This window comes from Glycine max, chromosome 19, assembly GCF_000004515.6.
Source record: "Glycine max cultivar Williams 82 chromosome 19, Glycine_max_v4.0, whole genome shotgun sequence".
NCBI classification, from domain to species: Eukaryota; Viridiplantae; Streptophyta; class Magnoliopsida; order Fabales; family Fabaceae; genus Glycine; species Glycine max.
This window is the reverse complement of record NC_038255.2, coordinates 48,525,278-48,544,107: the sequence shown is the minus strand read 5'-3', so window position 1 is coordinate 48,544,107 and position 18,830 is coordinate 48,525,278. Positions and strand designations below refer to the sequence as shown.

The 18,830-nt window shown below is 32.8% G+C and overlaps 4 protein-coding genes and 2 non-coding genes across 8 annotated transcripts; 3 read left to right on the top strand and 3 right to left on the bottom strand.

Moving 5' to 3' along the window:
* Nucleotides 1-1,530: 1,530 nt before the first annotated feature.
* Nucleotides 1,531-1,602, bottom strand: TRNAP-CGG (transfer RNA proline (anticodon CGG)). The gene has a single exon. It is a non-coding gene; the product is annotated as a tRNA-Pro (tRNA).
* A 67-nt stretch (nucleotides 1,603-1,669) lies between these two features.
* LOC100527057 (C2H2-type zinc finger domain-containing protein) lies at nucleotides 1,670-4,894 on the top strand. The gene is made up of 10 exons (NM_001251092.2): nucleotides 1,670-1,818; nucleotides 1,930-2,010; nucleotides 2,108-2,135; nucleotides 2,212-2,294; nucleotides 2,433-2,465; nucleotides 3,320-3,398; nucleotides 3,492-3,544; nucleotides 3,699-3,759; nucleotides 4,067-4,146; nucleotides 4,400-4,894. The coding sequence occupies exons 1-10, from the start codon at nucleotides 1,798-1,800 to the stop codon at nucleotides 4,487-4,489; spliced, it is 609 nt and encodes a 202-aa protein (NP_001238021.2). The 5' UTR covers nucleotides 1,670-1,797; the 3' UTR covers nucleotides 4,490-4,894.
* A 1,703-nt stretch (nucleotides 4,895-6,597) lies between these two features.
* Nucleotides 6,598-6,670, bottom strand: TRNAA-AGC (transfer RNA alanine (anticodon AGC)). The gene has a single exon. It is a non-coding gene; the product is annotated as a tRNA-Ala (tRNA).
* Nucleotides 6,671-7,705: 1,035 nt separating this feature from the next.
* On the bottom strand, nucleotides 7,706-9,496 carry LOC100305632 (uncharacterized). Its single transcript, NM_001251331.2, is given in 3 exon segments — nucleotides 7,706-8,089; nucleotides 9,040-9,171; nucleotides 9,253-9,496. Coding segments are annotated over 3 exon segments (582 nt in total). The 5' UTR covers nucleotides 9,382-9,496; the 3' UTR covers nucleotides 7,706-7,768.
* A 1,538-nt stretch (nucleotides 9,497-11,034) lies between these two features.
* LOC100804158 (universal stress protein PHOS32) lies at nucleotides 11,035-12,589 on the top strand. Its single transcript, XM_003554571.5, has 4 exons — nucleotides 11,035-11,464; nucleotides 11,613-11,719; nucleotides 11,848-11,966; nucleotides 12,226-12,589. The coding sequence occupies exons 1-4, from the start codon at nucleotides 11,257-11,259 to the stop codon at nucleotides 12,323-12,325; spliced, it is 534 nt and encodes a 177-aa protein (XP_003554619.1). The 5' UTR covers nucleotides 11,035-11,256; the 3' UTR covers nucleotides 12,326-12,589.
* Nucleotides 12,590-15,090: 2,501 nt separating this feature from the next.
* Nucleotides 15,091-18,298, top strand: LOC100797427 (peptide chain release factor PrfB2, chloroplastic). 3 transcript variants are annotated; one of them, XR_005889973.1, is made up of 8 exons: nucleotides 15,091-15,540; nucleotides 15,669-15,881; nucleotides 16,203-16,304; nucleotides 16,537-16,674; nucleotides 16,970-17,274; nucleotides 17,353-17,506; nucleotides 17,621-17,836; nucleotides 18,137-18,298. XR_005889973.1 is itself a non-coding variant. In XM_003553658.5 (7 exons), the coding sequence occupies exons 1-7, from the start codon at nucleotides 15,184-15,186 to the stop codon at nucleotides 17,750-17,752; spliced, it is 1,401 nt and encodes a 466-aa protein (XP_003553706.1). In that variant the 5' UTR covers nucleotides 15,091-15,183; the 3' UTR covers nucleotides 17,753-17,966. The 3 variants fall into 3 exon arrangements, 1 of the variants encoding a protein (XP_003553706.1); XR_005889972.1 differs by having other exon boundaries at nucleotides 18,015-18,298; XM_003553658.5 differs by lacking the exon at nucleotides 18,137-18,298 and having other exon boundaries at nucleotides 17,621-17,966.
* The last annotated feature ends 532 nt before the right edge of the window (nucleotides 18,299-18,830 follow it).

Genomic DNA, 18,830 nt, shown 5'->3' with positions numbered 1-18,830 from the left:
TGCATCTGAAACTCCAATACAACACCAAGTTTATATCTACCATTACTAAAAAAATTGTAGCATCAATCATTCACGTCGAATTTGATGAAAAGGAAACAAAAAAATGGCATAACTCAATGTAAATTCTTATTCGATGACTTTACTATTAATCTCAAATAAAAAGTTGAACACACACTTGTCAGCCTTCTGCAAGGTTTTTTTGCCTTTTGGGTTTACTAGTCTCTAATGTTGTGATTCATCTAGAAAAGAGAAATAAAATAAATAAAAATAGAAGAAAAATATTTTTTAAAAAAATAGAGTAAAAAAAATAATATATTTTATTATTTGATTTAAAATAAATATGTGAAAAATATCGTGGAAACAAATAAATAAATAAATAAACTAACTAAAATATCATATTGCCCTCAAAAGTTATGCGATACTTAAAAAATAAATTCATAAGGACAAAATGGTACATCTATTGTTAGGAGACAAAATTTGTACGAGACTCACCACATTCAAACTTAACTCTTTCACTCATCTCTGGAACAAAACTATCAAGTGTTATTTCTATCTTTTAAAAAATATTTTAGATTCTTGTACCGAACACAATCTAAATAGGCTATAAGTTATCTACTATGTAGGACCGGATCAAGAAACCTATTAAGGGGATAACATTTTTCTTTTTCTTTTATAATTATTTAAATATCTAACTTAAATAAATAATATTTTTTTAAAAAAATACTTACTATTTATACACAAAAATTAAAACTATTATTTTTAAAATGATAACAACCCTTAATTGCTACCATAATAACAGTAAAAACACAATTCATTTTACATAATTCTACGGTAATTATCACTTTAATCATCTGAATAATAATTATTATTATACTAAATTATACATAATTTTACACTAATTCATCTTAATCATTAGTATTTATACTAATAATAAATAAAATACTTTCATTTTTACAAATTTTATTAGATATTTTACTCTTTATTAGTTTTTAAATTTTTGTTACTTCTCCTAAAAATTATCCACTACTCTCATATCCTTAGTTTATTTTTTAACTTCTAATTTTTTTCTTATTTATTTTTAATTAAAATAGGTAAAGACATTAAAATAGGTAAAGACACGTATTTTATTAATTTTTTTTCATTTGTTACTATATACAAATTTGTACACACTACAAATATCAAGAGAATTTAGTATCCTTCTTTTTGTAATTAAAGTGTTATATGTAGTGTCTAAATTTTTATTTAGGGGACATTTGATATATGAGAAATTTTTAGTTTATTAGGAGTTTTAAATTAAGAATTTTAATTTCTCATAGTATGTATTTTAAAAAGTAGTTTAACAACTATATACTTGAGGAGTTTATAAAATTTATTAATTATTAGCATATAACATTTTTCCCTTTCCTTAAAAAAACAATTTTTTTTTTCTTTAAAAAATAGCATTTCACTAAGACTAGCAAATGAAATGTACTTCGTCGGAAAAAAAAAAAAAAAAAACAATGAAATGCACGTTTATAAAAATAACAAAAAGGGGTGTTGCGAGAATCGAACTCACGACCTCTCGCACCCGAAGCGAGAATCATACCACTAGACCAAACACCCAACTTGTTCAATCAAAATTTGTAGTTTGTAAAATTCAATAATAATTTGTGAAGCCTTCCTCCTTCTCAAGTCTTCAACTAGGGTTTCATATCAGGCTCTGAGTGTGCCCTTCATTCCTATCAATTATCAAACAGCTTCGGTGATCATCGTAACTACCTCTACATTTGTTTGTTTATCATTTCTTTGCTCGTATCAATGTCTAACACCAGCAACAATGTAAGTTCAGAATTTGGAATCTACCCCCCTGTTTCATCTCCACCATCCCTCGATGGTTTTGGAGAATTCTTTTTCTTTTTTCAAATTATTAACATGATTAACTTGAATCAGGTCGCTGGGGTCGACAACACGTTCAGAAGAAAATTTGATCGAGAAGAGTATCTAGAACGAGCACGGGAGCGCGAGAGACAGGTGCGTTGTTAATGTTCCTTCTATTCCCATTTCTGCTTCTGATTTTTGAATAGTTTAGGTTGTTTAATTTTTCTTGTGTGTGTGTGATTTTGTACAGGAGGAGGAGGGTCGAGCGAAACCTAAAGGTAAATCACCCAATTCGTGATCGAATTGGAATTGTGTTTGCTTTGAGTAACAACTAAAACCGTCTTATTGGTGCAGCCAAAGGTCCTCCCGTGCAGAGGAAGCCCTTGAAACATAGAGATTATGAAGTGGACCTTGAATCCCGCTTGGGCAAGACTCAGGTATGCCACTAAGCTCGATGCTCTAGTAGCTCTAAATGAATGCCAAACATCTATAGGATTCTGAAAAATATACAAGCATTGAATTTTATCCCATGATTTTGCTATTCTTCTGTACTGATAACATGCAATCTTTTGCAGGTTGTTACGCCGGTTGCACCACTAAGTCAGCAGGTACCTGTTTTTTAAGTTTTTCATATTTGTTAGATTTCTGGTTATCACTAGTTATTGTATTCAGACACTTTTTGGATTAGAAAAATGTTGTTCTTTTCTCTTTTTGACTTCTTGTCAAATTTCAAATTCCCGTGGATGACCTTAACTTCTTTTGTCATGGGATGTGTTAGGTGTGATTAAGTGTTTTGGATGAGAGTGATGCAATCATGCAGTTACACATAGGGACACTTCTTTTAGTGAATGTCAAAGTTTTACAGATTCATGTTGAACCCTAAGTGATGCAGTTAATCAAACATTTGTTTCATTTATGTCTAGTCAACTATTTCCATAATTCTGGCAATTAATTTCCAGGAGAGGAGACCCAAGACATTACTGAACTCTCCTTATTTTAGGCTGGCATTTTATAGTATAGCACTGTTAGAAATGTATGCCATTGTCAATGTCAATACCCATGAACGTTATCCACTCTTTTTCCTGTGACCCATGAGAATTCCTTTTGGTGCACAATTTGCATACAGTTCCCAGGTTCAGTTGAATTATGGCTTTAGTTAGTTTTGAGACCCCAACTGGACTTATTAGTATCTGATTTTAGTGAGAGGTTAACTGAAAGTAACTACACTACACAACACATGAAATAAGATGGAAGAGGTAGAGACCCGGAAATTATCATTGTTGCTGCCTCTGGCTTGAGGAAAATTTTTCAACCTTGTTGGTGTGTGAGCTGTGTATATGCACCAAGGAGTACTAGGAATTGGACTTATTAAATGATTTCACAGTTTTTGTTTTTGCTATCTGGATGATCTTTTGTTACAAATATCATGTACAAATTTTGGATTTAAGTATGTTTATTGCAGGCTGGATACTACTGCTCAGTTTGTGAGTGTGTGGTGAAGGACTCTGCAAACTACTTGGATCATATTAATGGAAAGAAACGTATGTCTTTTTGGCATTTTCCTCTGATTTTTTCTCTGTAGTTTCTTTAATTGCTTTTGGTTTGCTCATATTCATTCTTATGCTGTCCCTTAGATCAAAGAGCCTTGGGCATGTCCATGCGAGTAGAACGTGCTTCTCTCCAACAGGTGCAACTTAATATTGCCTTCTATTTCTTATGAAGTCAAATGACAGATCCAATACCTTTGGCATGCGTGCATGACTGTGCCTTTGTGTGCCATTTAGTTTACATAGTTTTATATGTGCCTCTGCATGACTAGTAAATCGTTTGATGAAACACAGGTTCAGGAACGATTTGAAGTTCTTAAGAAGCGTAAAGATGTTGGCAGCTTCACAGAGCAAGGTAAAGCCTTGTATAAGAGAAGGGGTTGGCTGTTATCTTCGTAGAACCATACAACTCTCTCTCTTTATATATATTTATATATATTTAAATAAGTATTATATGATTCCTTAATCACCCAAGTAAAAAAAATTAACTATTTTCATGGCTATGTAATATTTTGATTATTTTAGGAGAGTAATATGTTTTTTTTTTTTAAGTATTCATGTGGAATTTTAAATTTTTTGGCATCCTGTCCATACCAAGATCCACCACTGTTTAAGCTGAACTTGGTTCTTGAAAATGGAAATTAACTAGTATTTTTTCACAGATCTTGACGAGCGGATTTTAAAACAGCAGCAAGAGGAGGAAGAAAGAAAGCGACTGCGTCGAGAAAAGAAAAAAGAAAAGGTAGTGTCTGTATAGTCGTTTAATTTTAGTTAGAAATAGGCAATAGGTTTGAATAAACCTTTTTTCTATCCTCCCTTTACCTTATCCCACTACCATCAAGTACAATTAGTTTTTTTAATGTTATTTACTTATTATAACTGCTAATAATTGCATCCATCTTTCTAAAAATGATTTTTAATGTTATTTTAATAAACAAAGATTGCTTTTGTTTTTCACAACTTAGCTAATAGCATGTGTTAAATTTTGGATTCAGAAGGAGAAGGCAGTTGAAGAACCTGAAATTGATCCTGATGTTGCTGCCATGATGGGGTTTGGAGGTTTCCGGTCATCCAACAAGAAATGATAGCATTCTGCATGCGGAATGAACTGCGTATGAAATTTTGGAACAATTATTCTGCAATGATAAGCTGAAAGATTATTCTGTGGAGAATCGTTAAATAGTTGGGCTGCGGTATCTTCCAGCCTGATTTTGGGTGTGGCTTAAAGATTTTTCTGTGGAGAATAGTTAAATAGTTGGGCTGCTCAAACAGTAGTATGGGTGCTGGTGCATTGCGTTATATTCAATCATTTGATTCGGTTGATTCATGTACATTTCTTCTGATAGCTAACCTGATGTATTATTATACAAGCTTGATATTTGTAGTCTCTACTATGTTTCAAGTAGGAAGTGACAACTTGCCGTACCTAATGGAAACCAATTATGAACATTCGATACAATTCTATACTGGGATGTAGCTTTTCGTGGGTATTGTCATTTTGATTTAGAAATATGACTGCAGTAGGCTTCCTTCTGAATGATCGTTCGATTATACATGCTTAACTCATGATCAACATTGTTGCCAGCCAGGATACTGGAACATGCATTTGTCAGGGTTATTCCCTAATTTTTTTTGTACATCAAAAGAGAGACAACTTTTCTTGTCCCTTTCGATGCTGGAGAACATTTTTGTGTCTTTAGTAAATATCTCTTTTAAAATATCTCTAATATATTAACGTGACCAAGTGTTACAAGACTTGTTTTTATTTTCTGGAATATGTTTGTCCCTAATATATTAACGTTACAAGATACATGCACTTAGTGCCTTAGTGGGTTTTTATTTTCTGCACGTCGGAAGAATTTTAACAAAGTGTGACATTTTTTCAATTTTTTAAGCTACTGAATGTTGGATTTGTGCTTATATATATAAGCACGAGAAAAGCATTTTGCCTGGATATTACAACAGCAGCATTCCTCTAAATTTTCTTTCTTCCTGTTCTTATAAATTATTTTTTGAGAGAAGGAGCATTGATTTTCAAAAAATTCGAAAATTCTTTTGCTGAATAGGATCATAACCAATGGATTGTCGTATCATGCTGAGACTAACACAAACAAATTCTTCTATCAATACAATGGGAGACGTTTTCTCTCTAAGAACAAGACTTGCATACTTCAACCCAACTTATTTTGAAAACTTCTTTGTATTTTCTTTTCCTTTGTGTTTGTTGTATGCATTGTTGTACGTCAAACTCTAAAATTGTATTGTTATTATTGTTCGTTTATTTAGTTTGAGGTATGTTTGTTCTTCTCTTATTTTTTCTAACAATTACCTACCCTGCTCCCACTTGGTCACGTGGTATAGTATAGCTCAACATCTGGAAGAGAAACAAAATATGAGACTCACTGATTTCAAATTTAATTTCACCCAAAACCAGCTTCACCATGTCAACTTATTTTCATCTGCGTCCCCTCCCTTAAAATCTCACTACCAAACATAGTGTAATAAATTTGATCAGAGGAAAAATATAATCTGACTTTCATCCATTGTGAAATGCTAACAATTTTGTCTTTAATCTGATATTGGTTGAAATTTGTTATAAATTACAAATTTTTGTAACTCCCACTTATAAATCACATGAAATAGTTATTAAATGAGAAATGAGACTAACAAAATTTATAATTTTCAATAAATTTTAGTGAATAATAAAGAGAGTATTAAAAAGTGTGTCACCTGAAAATGTAAATACTATTATTCACTGCCTACTTTAGGGAGTTCGAATCCTGTCCTGTATTTCCCACAAAATTAGATTGTTTGTTAGTATTAAAATTTTGATTGTGCTTTAGCAGCACATTCTCTCTCCTTTCTGATTGCTATTCAATGACCAATCACCAACTACAGTATTCCAGGATGTTTGCTAGACGAAAAAACGAGAGGTTTCCAGGTGGGATAGAGTTCCAATTCTCTCCTGCAGGATTTTATTTGCAGATGAAATCTATCACATTCTCTCTCTCGTCCATTTTGATGAAGACATGGTTGAGCAAATTGGTAAATGATGCTCATAAAGTTGTTGACTTCATGAACAGAGAACATAACATTATTTGGGTCTTCTTGGACCAATAGCTAAGATCAGTGACAATGAAAAAAAGGAGAGAGGATTTATTCTGAAGAATAAAAATGCATAATAAATTATAAGTGGAGATGCGGGGTATCGATCCCCGTACCTCTCGCATGCTAAGCGAGCGCTCTACCATCTGAGCTACATCCCCATGTGTTGTTTGAACACGAAATATAATATTTTAATAGTTCTTCTTGATGGTAATGCATAACTTGCCACCAAACACGCTCAAACAATTTCAGGATTCATTCACCTGCTTAAAGTTTTGTTTATTTTCCCAAATATTTGTAAAACAAGCTCTCATTTTCATGAGTATAACCATTGGCTTTTGGTTTTTTTAGGTGGGAACTACATATCCTTTTGCTGCCATACTATATTTCAGGTGATAACAGTCGTACAATTTAAATTTCAATAATATACTGATGTTCATTCAACCCATTTGGGGATAAATTGAAATAGAAATAAGAGTTAAAAAATGTAATAAATGATATGTACAAAAAAGTATACCAATTCTTTTTCTACACACTCGTATTGCGGTTGTCTTCTGATTTGTGTAATCATTCACTCAGTAATAAACAAAAATAAAAAAGCAAGTGACGTATTATTTTAATTTTAATACCTAAAAAATGTGAGAAATTGAAAATAATCGTACTCTATTTTCCTACTGTAATAATTCAAATCAACTAAAATTATTATTGAAAGTCGCTTAACACTTTGGAACCCAAAAGAAGAAAGCATTCGATGACTATCTTCTAAATTAAAAATTATGCGGCAACAAGAAACTTTCAATTCCAACTATTCGTATAAAGTTTTTTAGTCAAGATTAATTATCTACTTAATGATGCTTTCAATATTTTGGCATTCATTTTATGCACCCAGCTCTTCATTGATTTGATCATTTGTCTCAAATCTCAAACAAATAGCTAAGCAAGGAAAAGTTGTTCTTTTTTTGTTTCGCTGACGTAAATGTAGAAATCAAGTTTCAGCATGCCTAATAATTCGGGCCACCTCAATTTTTCACCTAAAAAATCATCAATCACCACAAATCAACTGAAATTTGCTCAGCACATCATCGACAGTGTAGGAGGGTGGGGAAAACAGGAGAAGGTTCCCAGTCATTTTATATAAATAAAAGTTGAAATATACTGCAATTTCTTTAACAGCAATTTTGTCCCAACAACACCTCCAAATCTCAACTAGAGAAACAAACTTCTAGAAATGAGTTACCAAGCCATCTCTTGCTAAGGGACTATTTGATGTACTGGGAAACCCATTTGAAACCATCCCCATAACCCATTTTCTTCACAATACTGCACATGAATACCTCCATGGGACGGACATTTGAGTCGGCCAAGTTTACCTTACCCTTGCCTGTGGTGAAGTTAGTCAGGCCCAAATGGTAGCGCAATTCTTCTTCTGAGGCAGCATATGGAATATCTATCTTGTTCCCAAGGACAAGAAAAGGGACACTGGCTAAAGATTCATCAGAGAGTAGAGCATCCAGCTCTTTTTTTGACTCAGCAAATCTCTCCTTGTCATAAGCATCAACCAAGTACACCACTGCATCCACCTGAATCAAAGATAGATTCAAGTTATTCATGATCATAAAAATTAAATAAATAACAGGATAATAATAGATCTCGAGCAAGAAAAATTGGTTTAGTTAAAATATCACATAATACTAAATCAGAAACTGCTTCAGAAATCAGAAGCAGATATGTTTTTATCAGAATATCAGACACTTTAGCACACCCTCTTAAGTGAAAAAGGCGCTATCAGCAAAAGCTATCACCATGGTTTCTGCCACATATGAACCAAATAAAGTAATAAACATTGTTTTTTAATATATATATATATATATATATATATATATATATATATATATAATAAGAAGGCATAAATTCTTTGGTTTAGCTCTAGTCACATACATATTAATCTTTTAGAACATTCTGCAACAGAGAGTAGTTTTTACTTTGCAATTAATCACTGTTTTGTCAATTACACTACTGAACAAAAGATTAATTTTTTTTATCTAACAGCTAGAAGTAGTTCACAGATTCTAAGTGAAACCCCTCATGCAGCTCTATACCTGCAATCACTACCAACACATATTAGCATGTCTAGCTATGTAAACAACAACAACAACACCCTTATCCCTTATGCAAGGTCAGCCACATGAATCACACAACACCGTTTGGCTCAGTTAAAGACCAAATCATGTCTACCCATGTAAACAAGAGAGGGAAAAAAATTGTATTTGGGGAGCAAGACTAAGATCTTAATATATCTAGAGAATGCCTAGTGGCATCCAATCATATGTTCTCATACAATGCATGGTTAAGATAATCTCTCTCTGAATCTACACTCGCCGCAAACCTATACAACAACAAAGCCCCATCCCACTAGGTGAGGTTGGCTACATAGATCACATGACATCATTTGGTCAGTTAAAAACCAAAACTTCAGAAATATTATACCACTAGCCAGAAAACTATGTTAAGGGCAGAGAGAGAGAGAGACCTGGGCATAGTAATCTTTCCAAACTCTTCGAGCAATCTGATGACCCCCTAGATCAAAAGCTTTAAACTTGATCTTCCCAATACTCAACTCCTCCGATGTAGGATACTGGGTAGGCTGATGCTGGACTAATCTCTGCAAAACCAACTCTTATAATAATAATAAAAAAAAAAGGTAAACGATTGGGGAAACAAAAAAAAAAAAGGAAAACAAAACCTCATCTTTGAGCATGTGAAGCAAGGTAGTTTTGCCAGCGTTATCGAGGCCCAAGAATAAGATCTTGGCCTCCTTCTGCCACAGCCCGAGCGACGCTAGAATCCCATAAAACCAATCCCACAAAAACATTGCCTTTGGTTTCTCGTATCTTCTATCGACGATGGACCTAGATAAAATATTGATCTCCGCGAACTGAAACAGAAATTGAAGTTTTGTTTTGGGTAGGAAGACCTAATCTAACCCCAAAACCAGAGGAGAGAGAGAAAAGAAGTTGGTTACATTTGATGCAACTTGCAAATATTAATGTGTGGGTCGGGTCTCAGACCCGTCACTGCCTCACCCGGTTCGGTTCAGAGTATTATTTATTTAATGATATTTTTATTTATTAATAATTTAGTCTCATTTAAGATATAAAAAAAGTATTAGTTTTTCTTCAAATAGAAAGTATTAGTTAATTTTTTTTAATAATGTTTTTATTTATTAATTCAGCCAAAAGATAATTATTTTATTATGAATTTAACTTTTATTATAATAAATAAAAATATTTTAATCAAATAATGTTATTCTAGCATGAAAGTTAAAATAATTATTTATTTTTTAGAATATGTATATTATTTTAATGATAAATAAAAATGAGTCAGAAAAATACTTCTGTTTTTTTTTACCAAAATGGAAAAATACTTCTTAAGCTATTCATTATCCAATTAAATCACAGGTGAATTCTACTTTTTTTTTCTGCATAACAATAGATCCTACAATCAAAAGTTATGAGACTAATTCCTAAAAAAATAAAATATTAGTTAATGTAAAACTTTTTTCTGCACATTGTTCTATTTACACAGTAAAAAAATTGAACTCTGATATATGCTTAAAGATCAAATTACTTGTCACTTATATTACACCTTGTGAATATTTTAAAGTAAACATTTTGATTAAAGTTAATTTAAAAGTAGATTTTAATGGCAATATATTTTTTTCTTGTACTTTTGGTCAATTTTTTTTTATTTTGATTTGGTTTTGAACTTCCCTACTAATAAATAAGGTTAACATTTAAAGACATAATTAGTGTAACTGAAATCAAAATAATTAAATTCACATAATTACAATGTGAGAACAAAAAATATAATTAAGTCAAAGATAACATATCAGTGTTTTTTTAACTTGGAGTATTCTTTGATCGAGAATTAAGCACTAATTGGAATATTCTTAATATATAGTTTTTTCACTACACAACACATGAAATAAGATGGAAGAGGTAGAGACCCGGAAATTATCATTGTTTCTGCCTCTGGCTTGAGGAAAATTTTTCAACCTTGTTGGTGTGTGAGTTGTGTATATGCACCAAGGAGTACTAGGAATTGAACTTAAAGACTGAAACTCCTAAAAAAATAAAATTATTTGTCAGTTATGACATATATAACATAATATGATATAAAAATTGTGTCCTATCTTAAAATAATAATATCAAAATGCCCACCGCTTTGAAACAATAAAAACCAGAAGCCCAAACCTTGACACCGCCAACAGATTCTACCAAATAATAACCCATCCATTTCACTGCTCAAGTTGGCCGTAAACCACAGGCCAATTTCACAAGCTATTATTAACACGAAGTGTATACAACAAGTTTTATAAATCAAGAGAGATGAGAAGATATATATTGAATGATTTTATTTTTCTGCACCAAAATAAATTAGAGTGAGTAATGTAATAAAATATAAAGTAATAGTAAATTATAAAAATGTTATATAAAGATTAGATTTTAATAAACATTCAATTACATATTATGTTTGCTAGTTTTTATAATAATATCTTAAAAGCAACTATAACTTTTAATTGATTAAAGATAAAATTTAGACCAATAATTGGTTTGTAGTTATCGTTACTATGGTAAAAATGAAGTTATTCATATACCATTACACTAGTCAAAGCGTAACAGCGGTGACTCACTTATATTTATTTGTTTCTTCTTTAAGTTAACAACTGAAGCTGTGACAGTTTCAGATGAGTGAAGCAACAACAAGAAACGAACGGCGGGTTCTGGTGGCGGTGGACGAAGGCGAGGAAAGCATGTACGCTCTTTCTTGGAGCCTCAAGAACATAATTTTCCAAAATTCCAGCGATACCCTTATCCTTCTTTACGTCAAGCCCCCTCATGCCGTTTATTCCCCCTTAGATTCCACAGCCAGGATAGATCATCCTGAAACTCCAGGTATTCTTTCTGTCTCATATTCGAATTTTAATTATTTAGTTGTATAGAATATTTTTATTATAATAATTTTATTTGTTTCAAATGAGATTGTCTTGTCCTCTCTCTCAATCTCAATAAAAATTGTTACATATTCATCTATTTGTTTAAGGATATTTGTTTTCGTCGGACGTAAGTGCGGCCATCGAGAAGTATGGCCAAGAAGTGGCAGATTGCGTGTTAGAGAAAGCAAAAAAATTGTGTAAAGATCTCCAAAACGTATGTGGCTTTGCTTCCTTCATATGCTCTTCGAGATTCAACAATTATCTATCTTATTCTTATCATCGATCATACTCTTTCTCTGGCTAGTTCTAGTTCTGACTCACTTACTTATGAGTCTTGAATAGGTCAAGGTGGAAACCCGGGTAGAAATTGGAGACCCAAGGGACGTGATCTGTGACATGTCTCAAAAGTTGGGTGCTGACTTGTTAATCATGGGTAGCCACGGCTATGGAGTTGTAAAGAGGTAGGTACCAAGTTACTTTTAGAAAAATTAATTAAAATTCATGACTGAATAATTTACATGTTATTTTTTAAAAGTTTGTCACTTAATTTTGTGATATCAGAATTAATTAGCAAGGGAAAAACATTTTCCATTACTAAATTTGATTATTATTATCATTAATTTTAGCAGTATATTCCAAAGTATCCTTGTTTGTTTCAGAATATATGTGTGTGAATATATAATACAGTGAAATGTGTTTTGGGAATTACATGAATTACAGGGCTTTCCTTGGAAGTGTGAGCAATTACTGCTCACAGAACGTGAAGTGCCCAATTTTGATAGTCAAGAAGCCAAAACCATCTGCTGGTGCTGGAAAATGATCTGCCAATTCTGTTATTTTTATGTAGAATTTAGTTTTGTCAGTCACTGTTTTGGGTATGTGTTGTTTTTCCCTGTAGTGTAGCTAGTTCTTCTAGGAGGATCTTGTCATGTGGTTGATATTAAAGCACCAAGTAGAGGCTTTCTTTTCAGTCTTAGAGAAGATCTTTGAGAATTGTGGATGTCCAAGTGCGTAGTGTCTCAATTTGGGTCAATTCGAACTCATTGTATCCCGAGTTAAACTAAGCCTCTTGCAGTTAGAGTTAGAAAATTATCGAGGTAACTTCAGATAAATAAATAAGCATACTAACTCGTATTTCAGATATTTATTGACATAATTAGATTTTCAAAATTGTAAATTTTAAAAAATTTGGCATGCATCTATTTTCACCTCCCACCCCCCTTTTCTACTAATTTGGTCCAACTGATCTTTTTAGTTAGTAGTCTTTTAATTGAAACGTTTTCCAATGTGGTCATATCCACTAACACTATCAAAAGAAAATGCAAGCTTATATAATCATTTGCCAAGAATATTCTGACGTGTTTTGTTAGCGTGTTGCTAGTGCCAATGTGCGTGGTTCTGGAATTCCACATAGAAGGCCTATTTTACCATCTCAAATGCTAACATAGAGATAAATGAAAGAGAAAGAAATTACAAGTTCACGTTGATTTTATGATATAAAATATGGATGAATAAGTATTTTATTTTCCCCCATTCAACTTGATTCCACGGTTTCACCATTCATTTATGCAAAGTTTATATAAGTTTTTAAATTTTTTGATATTCATAGACCTTTTTTTTTCTAATTATAAAGTGTTCAAATTGCAAAAATTAATCTAACTCCTACCCTTCATTTTGTATGATTTTTTTTAACTCTTTATGTAGCGTGTACCTGAATTTCATGTGGTAAAAAGAAAACGTATTTATTGTATTTAACGACAAATATATCTAATGTTGAATATGTTTTAAAATAAATAAGAAGTTATTGCAATAGTGTTCAAACTATAGATATAGATAAATTATAATGTGGTCTAAATACCAAATTGTCTGTATTATCCTTGTTGTATTGACAAATTTTCAAGGATTTTTTTTCTCTCAAAATAACCTCCCAATTAACTTTATTGTATAAGATGACAAGGAAGTTAAATTTTACCTAAGTCAATTACCAATAAAAATAATAATATTGATGCAAGCATTATGATTTTTTAATTCTCCTAAAAAAATATTTATACAAGTAAAATATATTTTATATTTGCCTCATAATTCCAGCAAATACCTTTTATTTTTGTTTTAAAAAAAACTCATTTTTATTTTTTTTAAACACCACCTTTTTCTGTTGGTCTGCTTTAAAATATTTGACAACATTAAATTTGAGTATATTGTTGTGAGGGGACTCTCATTCACCTCACTTATCTATTGAGATTTTCGTAGGATTCAAAGGTAAATTTTTGCTTAATTCTTTGAATGCCAAAGAGACATACCGTGTTATTCTAGGTTGCATCAGAAGATCTGGATTGCTAAAAAAAACTTTACTCATGTTATTGTTTTTAAAATCATTATTGTTACACATTATTCAGTAATATAACTTTTAATGTAATAAATCTAGACACATCCAACATCTCATGCATAACTTAAGTTTTTGGTTATTTGTCAAAATGAGAAAATTAGGTATATGCTGCCTACATATTGGTTTGTTTGAAAGTAGATGTGTTGAAATTAAACAAGGTTTTTAATTAATTCGATAATAATGTTTTTTATAAGGTAAAAAATATTTTCATTGAATTTCGAACTTATTGCTCACACTTGATCATATATACCATTGTGCAAACATATGATTTTGCATTGTTAAATAATAATAGATGTATTATTTTTACAATATGTTCACATGCTACACCAGAAAGTAACAAACATGTGTTTAATTACTTTAAAGCAAGTAAAGGGAAAACAAGAAACTTTAGTTATGGGTAAGAAATTTAACCATTGATACCTCAATAAATGCGTAATTTTTATGAATATGTACATAATAACTTTTGATTTCCTCGTCGATCAACATTACATATTTTACCTATTCTAAAGCAAAAAGAAAAATCCATAGATCAAGAGTGAAAAACTCTACTAGAAAAATGGAGTCGAGGAAGAAGAAGAAATTGAAGACTTAAGGTGAGGAAAATCATGGGATAGGAAAGGTTTGAAGTGAGAGACAGTGGGAGGAAAGAGGAAGGATATTGAAAAGGAAAGGAGGAAAAAGGAGTGTGATGTGATGAGATAGTTGAAAAAAATAAAATAAAAATTAAAAGATTCGAGAGTGAAAAAATGAAAAATAAAAGAGACGTCAATAATTATGTATTATTAATAAAGATAATTATCTTTATATATTTTCTATTTCAAAATTATCCTTTAACATATGTAATTATTTTATTTTTTCATAGACGTTTAAAATGTAACTGTTGTTACTATTCTTTAAACGGCTTTTACTTTTTTTCTTTCTATTTTAAAAAATACATATAGAGACTAGTAAATACATAAAAGCATATGCATCCCATGAATTGCTTCTTGCACTAATCAGAAATGTAAAAGGTTACAATCCGAAAAGCTAATCCAAAATATAATATTACATTTTTTTCAAAAAGTAAAAGAAGTGCAGAAAGCAATGTATTAGGTGTAGGAAGCAAAGAAACTCCCTAAATAGAGCTGTTAAACGGGCCAGGCCCGTTGGATAGTTAAACTTGTTCCATTGCTGGCAGCTTGAAGCATAAGCAGCAGTAACAAGTAAGCATTTTGGTCGTCTTCAATTCGAGCTGAAGGTGGAGTACCCTCATAGAATCCTTGTTTGCATTGTTTTGTCACACGCGACAGAGCATGTCCCGTTTCCTAGGAAAATCCCTTAGGACTAAGGGGCCCTTGTTTCTGCACAAAATTTTGGGAATCTCGTCCGAGTCGCATAACATCCTGGTTTTATCAAGGTATCGCCGCCACTTTTCACATTCCCTTCCCCACAATACTTCAAATTTGGTTCCAAGTACCGGGTCTCTCCAAATTCGGTTCTTTGCCTCTGAGGCCGCTGCTGCCACCACTGAACCCTCAACCTCCGATGGGCTCACGGTCCAAGGAATTCTGGCCAATAATTGGAACATTCTCGACGAAAACGACGGCGATTGGAAGAGTCATGCCACCGCCATAGCTCAATCTATTCACTTGATCAAACGCCGTTTACATGTAAAATACTTTTTTTCCTCTTAATTATTAAGCATGCTTTAGTTAATTAGTACTGATTGGTCTTTGTTTTAGTTCCAAATTTTTATTGTCTGTTTCGTAGAACTTGATCAGAAGTTTTGTGGTGGCAGTGGGAAAAATTGAAGGTGAGGTTGGATATGTTATCATTCCAGCTGAGTAAGGAAGACCTTTGGGATGATCCGGTGCGTGCAGGTAAAATAAGCCGAGAGCACGGTTCGCTCTTGGGAAAAATGAAAGAGGTAAATGCATTTGAACAAGAGTTGCTTGAGCACATTGACATGATAAAGCTTGCGCGCGAAGAGAATGATGCGGATTTGGAATCGGTGGGGACTCACTTCATCTTCTCCTAGGCATGTATTCATCAGTTTTGTTGCTATAATCTTACATTGAAAGGATTGCAATGCTTAATAATCTCATTCATGTATCGCTTTGATTGTTGCTATATTCTTACATGGAAACATCGTATTGAAATGTTAGATAATAGATAGGGCTCAACATATTACGAGGTAGATCTAATTGAGAAGAAACATGTGTCATAGTTGGAAATGCCAAAAGCTTGCTCAAGATTTGTAGAGTCAGATAGATCCTTTCTTACTAGTAGATGCTGATTTATATATTCATGCATGGAGTGTTTCCCTTTTCAGGAATCACTGAAAGCGTTGCTTAACATGAGAAGAAATGCAAAAGAGAAAGAGCTAGAGGCATTGCTTTCTGGGGAGCAAGATTCTTGTTCGTGCTACATTGAGGTCATTGCCATAGACATTTAAACGTTTCTGTTATTGCACAATTGGTACTTTAATCTTTATTCATGGCCAAGCCAGCAATCTAGGTCTAAGAACATAATGTTGGCATGCTTCACTTGAATATATTGTTACTTCATAATTTTTTCGCTTTCCAGCATTAGTAAAGCAGTGAACATGGGCTGTGGTTATGTATGTGTGTGTCTGTTGAAGCTTACTGCTTTATAATTTAATATAGGTTCAAGCTGGTGCTGGGGGTACTGAGAGCATGGACTGGGCTGCAATGGTCATGCAGATGTATAAGTCATGGGCACAGCAACGTGGATATAAAGTAACTGTAGTGGATGAAATGCCTGGTGAGATTGCAGGAATCAAGGTTCTTCTTCATACCATCCTTCATAACTCATAAGTTACTTTAAAACTATTTTGCAATTTTTCATATAAGTCTTGCATGCCTGGATGCATGACCCATGGTTACCTCCCCTAAGGTGACTGTTGTTTCTGATTTTCAAATTTTAAGTTGCCTAACTTGCATAGCATTTAAACTTCAAGCAAAATTACCATTAGGATTCCATTTCCATTTGGAGCCTCTAGTTTTGCCTTTGAATCTCATTCCCTTATATCGAAGGGAACTTCTAGTTTCTGAATATATGGGCCTATTTGTTTTTCAGCGAGCTACCATCAAAGTAGATGGTGAGTTTGCATTTGGATATGCCAAAGCAGAAATAGGAGTGCACAGGCTGGTGCGCATATCACCTTTTGACAGTAATAAGCGCCGGCATACTTCATTTGCCGCTGTGGCAGTGATTCCAATCCTTGGTGATGGATCTACCCATGTACAAATTAATGAATCTGATCTTCGAATTGAACGATTTCGTGCTGGTGGTGCTGGTGGCCAACATGTTAACACAACTGAGAGTGCTGTAAGAATAGTTCATATTCCTACAGGAGTTACTGCAACTTGTCAGAATGAAAGGTATGAAATATGTGCACTAATTCATGTATTGATTGAGTTGTGTTATTAGATTTTGAATTTGGGTATTATTGAAAACAGATCGCAGCATCAGAATAAGGCTTCAGCAATGGCTGTACTTCAGTCAAGATTAGACCAACTGGAGATGGCACGCCAGGCACAGTTCAATGCACAACATACACAATCTCTCACCGACATAACATGGGGCAGTCAGATTCGTAGTTATGTTCTCCATGTAAGTTTGAGATTGTACATGCCCCCTCCTTTTCTGGCAGGTTTTGGCAACCTTAAAATTCTAACATTAATTATAATAATAATAATCACTAATATTATTTTATCTATGATGCAGCCTTACCGTATGGTGAAAGATCTTAGAACTAACTATGAGGTTTCAGATCCTGACTCTGTCCTTGAGGGAGATCTAGACAGTTTCATCTTAAGCTATCTGTCAGCTTCTTTGGATAAAGATGATGATGCTTAAATCATTCGAATTCTCAATCTATGGCAGCATATTGTTTATTTAGTGCTGTAATGGGTATATGCTTGTGCATGTTCAGCGTCTGAGGTAAAGTCAGCCGTCCTTTCAGTTACTGCCTTTCCTCATCAAGGCTTATCATAATATAAGGAAGCCTATTTGGCTTGCTATAATATTTTTTGGGTGACAAATAAATGAATGCATACCATTGAATTTTGAATATGGAATTATGATGCTTAAAAAGCTTGATTTTATTTGGCTTGCGCAGTCAGAATAACTTCCCTATGACCTCTGATGCAGCTGACCATGATTATTGTTCTTTAAGATTCATTTATTTGCATATAGAACTCGTATAGAAGGTACGTGAGATTCGTATCCTTTTTATCTCAGGAATAAACGATGCAAATAATAATTGAGGATGGCTTGCCAAATCTGCTCTAGGAATTAGTGGATGAACTTTTTGTAATTTATTTTCAAAATCATGACTCTCAGACAAAAAGATAGCATCTAAATCTGATTAAGAGCCCATGAATATATGGATGAATTTGTTTTTCTGTTGTTATACTAATGAATCTAACGGCAAGTATCTTTTATTTGTTTATTTTTCCCCTTTAAACTGAGAAATATCCACAAAGTGGCCAAGTGGTTAGTAATCTTAAGTTAGTGGTTAAAGGGGTTTATGTGATGTCAGGAGTTTGATTTAGTGTGTCTGGGAATGTGTTGCGTTTTCTGTTTCACGCTTTTGAAGACAACATTCCATTTTACCAAGCAGTGAACATGACTGGAGGAAAATGTAACTTACGTTCAACGGGCATATAACGTGAGTACAAATAATGTGTGTTTGGATTACAGTTACAAAGTTAAGTTCAAGGACCGAAATGTCCGATAATTAAAGTGGAGGAAATCAATATTGTATAATCTCAATTGGAGAAAATTTAGAGAAGTTATTTTCGACAAAATTTTAACAAATAATCCTAAGGACAATTTTTTTTGTTCTTTTTTATGTTTAAAAAATTACGTCACAAATTTCTTTTTTCTAATACAGCCGTTGATATTGCAATCAGAAACAAACATCGTATTGAGT